An 8190-nucleotide genomic window follows, 5' to 3' on the forward strand; every position below is an offset into this window, starting at 1 on the left:
TTATGCCAGTTTTTTTCCTTCTCCAATTCCTCAGATCGGTCCAATAACTAATTTACCAATTTTTCGGTTCGACCAGATCAATCCAATTCTCAGATCGGTCCTGTAACCAATTTACTAATTTTTCGGTCCAACCAGCTAGGTGGATCCAATTCTGACAACTATGGAACACACCTGAAATCATAAATTGACAACAATATATCAATAATTAATTAATTATCAAATATAAAATAAAAAACAGATCTGTACTTAATATTTTTAAAATAATGATAAATTAGTCTCTAGTATTCTAATAATAGTACGATAATGGAATTAAATTATCTAAAATTTAAGAGAAAATTAACTCATTTATTTCTTTGTTTTATTAAAAGTTAATTTGTCTAATCCTATACTTTATTTTATAGGGCAAATATATTGGCATCATTTAGATGCTAGGTGTCAAAAAGTCTTTATATTTTATTATATGAAAGTATTTCATTATCTTATATTTTATCTTACTATATGCTTTGACAAAGGAATATATCTCATGTATTTATATTATCATATATTAAAAAATACATTAGGATAATAGTTAGAGAAATAACTACTTATAGGAATGAATAATAATTAATAAATACTTGTAGGATTGATTTTTTTTTTCTCTCTAATTTTTGGTTTAACAAATTCTTTTAAGAACAAGAAACGTAATTTAAATGTAACGAATTAACTGTAAGCTCATATGGCACAAACTGCAGTATTTATTTTACAACAAAAGTCAACTATTCTACAACTTTTTCCTCCCACAAAAATAAAGTCGAACACAGATATAAATTACTTTTACGAGTTATACAACAAACATACCCTGGCCGGAAAAAGGCCCCAAAGGTAGAAGCACACTCAAAACCAAAAATAAATTAAATAATAAAATTATTGCTCCGGTAGTTTGTCCTTCAAATAATTCAGAACAGCTTTAGTTCCTTTATCCAAGACAGTCCTCCGAATGCTGAAACAAGTTCAGAAAATTTATTAATACAGGATATGATCTACCATACATTAATAATACACAAGTATAACTGGATAATTATATGCTTTGTTCCTTTCTTTCACTGGGTAACTTATCTGACATCTTCTAGGCTGCTAAATAAATGATCAAGCTAACTCATTCATATTATTAACTTCTTCCTCTTCTTTTATCTTTTTCCTTTGGCATGTTATTAATCAGAGTGGCCACTGGCCAACCGTTGCTGTCCCGTTTGAGAGACCAAAAATCACATTTTAAAAAAGAAAAAGAGAAAAGATCTTAAACATTTCATTAATCAAGGTTACTGATTCAATTTGGATTTAACGCATTCTATATCTCCTCCTCGCCTGTCTGCTTTTCTAGAACGCATGGCATTTTTCTGCCTTATGAAGAAGTAAATTTGGTCAAGTAAAATCTAATCTTTCAAACCATATAAAAGCATAATAAAATTTGTCATTGAAGCTCCATCCGCTTAAGGAGTATCATACTTCTTGACAGTGATTTTTCGAGTAAACCACTATGCATTCAACAGTCAATTACATAAAAAGATGTGAAAATCATTTATAGAATCTTGAAAATTGTGAAAACAAAAAAAATCTATATTTTGTGAAAGCATATGAAAAAGGTTGGGCTACAAGAAAGTTACCTTCTGAGTGGATTCCCATCAAGTCTCAATGCTTGAAGGCTTGGCTCCAGCAAACCCTGATCAAATCAATTTCCCAAAATAATGTAATGAATTGTGGACAAGCCATGAGTTTCACAAATGCTGATGTTCAAAATGATATATTTATTTTCATTTTTTTATGTTACAATATAGCAGACACCAGTCATACCACCCAGAGATGAAAAGCATGGTTGTTTCTGTATTTATCTTATCTTTTCTGGCTATTAGTTTTACATGCCCAACATTCAGGTTTCAAGAAATTCCTCAGTTTTCAGTTGTGTGAATGAACTACTACAGTTGCAATAAAGATATGAAATTAAGTCAACTAAATGAAAAACCAGCAAGATCCAGTATTTGTTTCTCACCAACTCAGGTGGAAGGGCTGAGATGTTGTTATCAGATAAATCAAGCTCCTTGAGAGAAGTGAGATCTTTTATCCCCTGAAAGAAAGGGGGAAAATGAAAAAATAAATGATATGCATAGAAATTAGAAACGCCTGCTTCTTGTTCTCTATGGAGAGAGAAAAAAAATACCACAGGAATTGACTGAAGGGAATTCTGTTTCAAATCAAGGATCTGTAGTTGATGCAACTTCAGTATATCTGATGGGAACTCACCGAGCTGCATTCTCCTGTTATTTTGTGGTGTGAAAGTTAATCATAAGATCCCAAAAATATAAAGTTATTTGAAAGTGAAATTATGTACATATGATAGTCTAATTGATCTAATGCAAATCATAAGATTCAAATAACCAACCTCATGTAAAGCTCTTTAAGGTGTGTCAAACAAGAAAATGAAGGTCCATCAACTAATGAAGCTGCATTACCACTGAGATCCAGGATCTGAAGCATAGGCACCGCTTCAAAACCATCTGATGGTATCTATAATCAAATTGCAGACTTGGGTCAGGATATTACTCTTCTAATTGGAATTTTAAACACAGGATAAATCATATGCACACAAAAGTTTATTTTACATACAGCAGGTCACCGACACAGTTTAATACCAGAGAAAAACATTAACTTGGAAATGACCAACTATAAAGGAACAAAAACATATACTGTCTTACTTTCTAATTTATCTTATCTGTAGGCAGAGAAATGCAGAATACCAAAATAGTAATTGCCACCAGTGAGAAACAAAATTATTTATACACACTTTTTCTATTGGAAAAACCATCTTAATAATTTATAAGGCATTACTTTTTGCAATGGTTATATACACATGTTGATATCATTATTCATTTCACGGGATAAAAGAAGAGAAAAGCTCCCAAATCATTAGTCATTACCTGCCTCAGAGGATTGTTGTCCAGCTTCAGACATGACAAACTAGAAAGTGACTTAAGAATTGAACCTGGCCAGTCTTTAATTTGATTCTTAGATAAAATCAATGTCTGAAAAGAACAAAAGTATACATATGAATTAGTATGAAAATTTCAAATCTGCTTTAATGCAATTTGTAACCAGTAATTACTCTTTCCCAGCTCCAATTCATCAAAAATTAATTAGCAAAAAGCCAAAACGCATCACTAAGAAAATAAAGCTCCTAGCTGTGGTTGATTACTTGCTTTTATAGAAAATTAACATAGCTCATAAGCTTTTCTTCTTCAAACTTCAAAGTCATGTGTCCTTTGCTGGTTGTAAGTGAAGGGGTCCTTTGTCACACACACACACACACATATATATATATATTGCCATGAACACATATCTCTTTCTTATGACTTACTATGGTGTTTATTCCAAAAGCACTTTATTCAATCACATCATGACTCAAACAACATGCTAACCCAGAATCTCAAAGCAACATCTTACAAGAAATACAAACAGAAGAAAAAGTTAACCTGGAGGGATACACAAGAAGAAAGCTCAACAGGCAACTCCTGGATGGAGTTTTTGGAAAGGTCAAGTTTCATGACTTCCCCTGATTCCCATACTTCTGGTGGAACTGAATTCAACCCCAGTCCTTCCATTGAAAATTCCTGACACAATTTAAAAACATAACTGGAATTGTTAACAACGTTCCTTTCTAGAAAAATAAATTTTACTAAAACTAAAAACACTATATAACAGAAGTGTCTGCAGTAATTTTAAGAATATCAATCTCAGGCAAGTATCAACATGATAACTTCAAAATGAACCGGTTGTTATAGTCACTTAGTAATCAACTTAGATGTTATATAATGGATGTATAACATAATCAATTGTGTTAATTTTGTCCTAAACAAAATCTTAAATTGATACACCAGTCAAATCAAATTTTACTCGAATTGTTTCGCTTTTGTGCAATTAATCATATATGGCTACTGAGTGCTGACAATGGTAATTGTATGCTGTTTATATATATATATATATATATATATATATATATATATATATATATATCTTTTCCTTTACAAAAGATGCAACACCTTTGAAGTGACAGACAGCCGGGTAGCCATTGCAATTACTTCATCTTTTTCTGTGATTACTGCTCCAGAATCTAGATAATAATTTCAAAGTATTATAAGTATGATAAGTTTCAGGTTCAAGCATAAGTTATATGCGTTTAACAGTTTAACATACCTTCAGCTTCAGAAAGTCTACTTCGGAGATATTTGAGTAATGCTTGTGTAGGTCCATTGACTAATGAGCTGTGAGAAAAAGAAATAGTTGAAAACAATTTAAAAAACATATACTGACTATACAAAGCACCAATCCTTTTTCTGTACCTTCGGAGAGTCCGCAAAGGATTTCCAGTAAGCAAAAGTTTCCTCAAGGTGGTCATCTTACCTAAACAGAAAAGACCAAGCATTTATTTCATTTATTTCATGTTAGATTATTTCTGTCTCTAACACTTCAACATAGAAATAGCCAAACAGCATCATGCTGAAAGGAGGTTATTAAAATACCAAAACTTGCTGACCTTACCAATTTCAGCGGGTAACCCACTCAGTGAATTGTTTGAAAGATTTAACACAAGAAGATTCAATTTGCATGCCTCTACTGGATACTCCTTCAGCTGCAATTGCGAAAAATAGTAGGTTTTTAAGTTAGCAATCTAAAAGGGAGAAGGAAATGAAAAAAAAAACAATTATAGCATGTGCTAGTTATTGCTATTTTTTCAAGAAAATTATATGAACATAGGAGCCCTCATCTAACGTAATAAATTATAATGTAACTACAAAATACCCTTTCAATCCTAGCTACCTGATTAGAGTGAAGATCTAAAGTCCCTAGATGAGAAAGTGCTCCAATCTCCATAGGTACTGTAGAAAGGTTGTTATTCCTAAATAAGGTTTGGAAAAGGAAAGCACAATGTGTATCAGACATGCAGAAGTTTTGAGCAGAAGAAAACCAAGTGCTCAGCATGCTTTTAATAATATGAAGACTTGCATATTAATAGGTTAGAATTTGACCCCAAATAAATCTCGGCAAGTGAATGACAACCCATGATTGATGAAGGGATTGATGAGATTCCTGCACAACACAGACACGCTAGATTTAAGACAAGATGAAGAAAGGAGAAACAGAAAACCATTGACCCTTTGTTCAAAGAGCTCACTGTTCTGGTGGAGATCAAGACGAATTAGACGTGAAAGGCCTCCAATGCTGTCTGGTATGCCATTCAACAAGTTTTTTGCTGCAGTAGTGGTAACAATGGAAAAAATTGGTGAGTTGACATGTAGGAATAAAAATAATAAATTGATAGCAAAGCAGCATATGTGTGTATTTAGAGAAGAAAAGCCCTACATGCATTGAATTCAGTAAGCATGGTCCATGATGAAAAGAGATTTTCAGATATCTCTGTTAACTTGTTTCCCTGGTGATAAGAAAGACGTTATAATGAAGGCACTGGTTAATAAAACCTTAACCTCTCAAAATTTTTGTTGTCATTTAATACACCAAATTTGTTATACTAGTGCCTACCTCCATATCTAGCTTGGACAATTTGGAACAATTTGCTAAATCTTCTGGCAAGCTTGCAATAAGATTGTTTGATCCCTGGAAAGAAGAGTATCATAAACTCCATGTCATCAAAGAGCATGTGGATGCCAAAATTGCACTAACTTTGGCAGATTAATGCACTGCTGTTGTTACTACGTTAAAAGTTCCATCTTCAATCATACACCCCAAAATACCATACTGTTCTTAACTCTTTAAATTACAGCATGTACAGAAATCTCATGGTTTTTTCATTGTTAACAGTCAATGAATGCTTTTAAAATTCAATACACACAAACATGCACTCACAGAAACAAAGTCCGATTATAAACATCAAGAAAGATTAAGGCAACAATATTCCAAGTTTGAATTCACAATAACCATAATTTAGGCAATCCATCTTTCATGTTGGACCTAAGTAGCATAACCTAACCATCCAACTTAGATCCACATTTAGTTTCAGCAATTAGCAACATGAGAATTACCTTTAGGTCGGACAATTCTAAGCATCTGCCAAGTGAGCTTGGAAGTTCCTTGAGCTGATTGTTTGAACAATCAAGCCTAAAAAGAATCATACAAAAACATTACTGATTCTTGTAACAAAGGTAGATCAATTACAAAGGAGAATCACAGGATGTGAACACTTTCATTTCTGCATAAGGAAAATGAACACAACGTACTTAACAAGTGATGTTGCTGAGCCAATTTCCTCTGGTATTTTAGATATCAAATTGAATGAAACATCCAACAACTTCAACTGAGGCAGCCTGTCAATCAGAAACAACAGACAAGTTTGGAACTTGAAAATTGCACATGCTTGCAACGATCTTAATAACCAAAAACAACTAAAGAGAAGGTATTCACCTACTCTAGGAGTAAGTCTTGTTACATATGGAATAACTGTAATTAAATATTCAATACTATCACTCTATGTGTACATTGTATTTATGATTAAGCATACAGAATTTTAAATTAAAAAATATTAGGTGAAACAGCCATACAGTCTAATCTAATAATAGATATTTACTTAAACTTTCAAAAATGTTCCATGTCAAAACCTCAAAACAAAGTGCCACAATGAAGTATCCCCTGTTCAACTGATATCTATCACTATCACCTTCCAATACCTCCTTGGATCCATTTTGGATTATTTCATGCACTACTTGATCCCGTGACAATGACATGTAAAGAAGAACATTCAGAGTAATAAATCACTTAAGTCATGAGATTCCATATGAGCTACATATTTACTGATCAACCACCAAATCGTCGGCCGAATCAACTAAATTGATTTAATGCCCATATAAACTAAAACACTATTCAAGGTAAAGTAAATATGGCAAGAGATTTCCTCGCAGATAACTAAGAAATGAAGAGATTTGTAAGAACTCACTCTCCGATAGCAGCCGGGAGCTCAGAAAGCCTGTTGTGGCTAAGATTCAAGACAGCAAGGCAAGGCAAGTTGCGAATATCATCCTTCAAAGACTCAATGCTATTGTGAGCCAAAATCAGCTTCTGAAGCTCCACAGCCTGTAACATAAAACAATAAGAACAATGTATAAAACAGATTGAAAAGCTTCATTCACAATCCAATGAGAGAGAGAGAGAGAGAGAGAGAGAGAGAGAGAGAGAGAGAGAGAGAGAGAGGTGTTAGTGGTGCTACCTCCCACCACTTGTCGTCGCCGCCGAGGCCGTCGAGATTGCGATACACCTCATCGGGAACGTGTCTGCAATAATCGCGAAATCAATGAATGAATAAATGAATGGATAGAATTGGGAAATGGAGTGAGTGAGTGAGTGAGTTAATTACCGGAGGTTGCGATTTGAGAGGTTGAGGGAACCGGAGGCACGCGCCGCCCTCAGAACCCGATCCATTAATGATCCTATCCAATGCTTCAGATCCGATCGCACATAAAAATAAAAGGATTATATTATATGTTAGGTTGAAGAGTGATATCGACGGTTTCACAGTCACTGCTCGCTACTCATTACTCAGCTAGTCAGCTTCACCTTCACCATCACCATCACCATCACCACACCATCACCGTCACCGTCACCGTCACCGTAAGTCCGTAACCATCACCATCCTGCTGCTACAAACAAGATGCACTCTTCGCTCTTCACTCTACTTTACTAAATTCCGAAATTTCAAACTACAAAGTAATTATAATTAAAATTGAAATAACAGTTATTAAAATCAAACCGGTGATCAATCGGACCAAATTAATGGCTCATTAAAAATGAGTTAAGTAATATTAGTGTATTTTATAAAATATTTTTTTTTAACATTTGTTTTCATGGACGTGCAGAAAAGCTGGAGATGGAGCAAGTCTAATGGTAGATTAAATTGGAGCCTCATTTATTATTCGATGGGCTACCATGATAAATCATCCATATAATTATATAACCAAGTTGGTCCAAATTTATGTTAATTCAAGCGCATTAAATAGAGACTGAGAAACACGCGTCAGATATAAAAAACGTCTTGTTTTTCTATTCGCGCTTCATTATGAACGAACGTTACATCTTTAATACGAAACTAATACACCAAAACACTCGCTCTCTTCGAATCTCTCTGAACATCACTCAAACTTCAATAACATTCTT

At 33.7% G+C, this 8190-nt stretch overlaps 1 protein-coding gene across 2 annotated transcripts; it reads right to left on the bottom strand.

Moving 5' to 3' along the window:
* Nucleotides 1–716: 716 nt before the first annotated feature.
* Nucleotides 717–7963, bottom strand: LOC112771752 (plant intracellular Ras-group-related LRR protein 6). 2 transcript variants are annotated; one of them, XM_025816563.3, is made up of 21 exons: nucleotides 7394–7963; nucleotides 7247–7310; nucleotides 6977–7113; nucleotides 6264–6350; nucleotides 6069–6144; nucleotides 5569–5643; nucleotides 5392–5461; nucleotides 5204–5281; nucleotides 5058–5118; nucleotides 4849–4927; nucleotides 4570–4660; nucleotides 4371–4431; nucleotides 4225–4292; nucleotides 4071–4141; nucleotides 3504–3641; nucleotides 2952–3056; nucleotides 2417–2541; nucleotides 2195–2291; nucleotides 2027–2101; nucleotides 1644–1699; nucleotides 717–979 (listed from the first exon to the last, which is right to left on the bottom strand). In XM_025816563.3, the coding sequence occupies exons 1-21, from the start codon at nucleotides 7456–7458 to the stop codon at nucleotides 904–906; spliced, it is 1755 nt and encodes a 584-aa protein (XP_025672348.1). In that variant the 5' UTR covers nucleotides 7459–7963; the 3' UTR covers nucleotides 717–903. The 2 variants fall into 2 exon arrangements, with proteins under 2 accessions (XP_025672348.1, XP_072081514.1); XM_072225413.1 differs by having other exon boundaries at nucleotides 4371–4426; nucleotides 4565–4660.
* Nucleotides 7964–8190: the final 227 nt, after the last annotated feature.

This window comes from Arachis hypogaea, chromosome 18 (assembly GCF_003086295.3).
Source record: "Arachis hypogaea cultivar Tifrunner chromosome 18, arahy.Tifrunner.gnm2.J5K5, whole genome shotgun sequence".
NCBI lineage: Eukaryota > Viridiplantae > Streptophyta > Magnoliopsida > Fabales > Fabaceae > Arachis > Arachis hypogaea.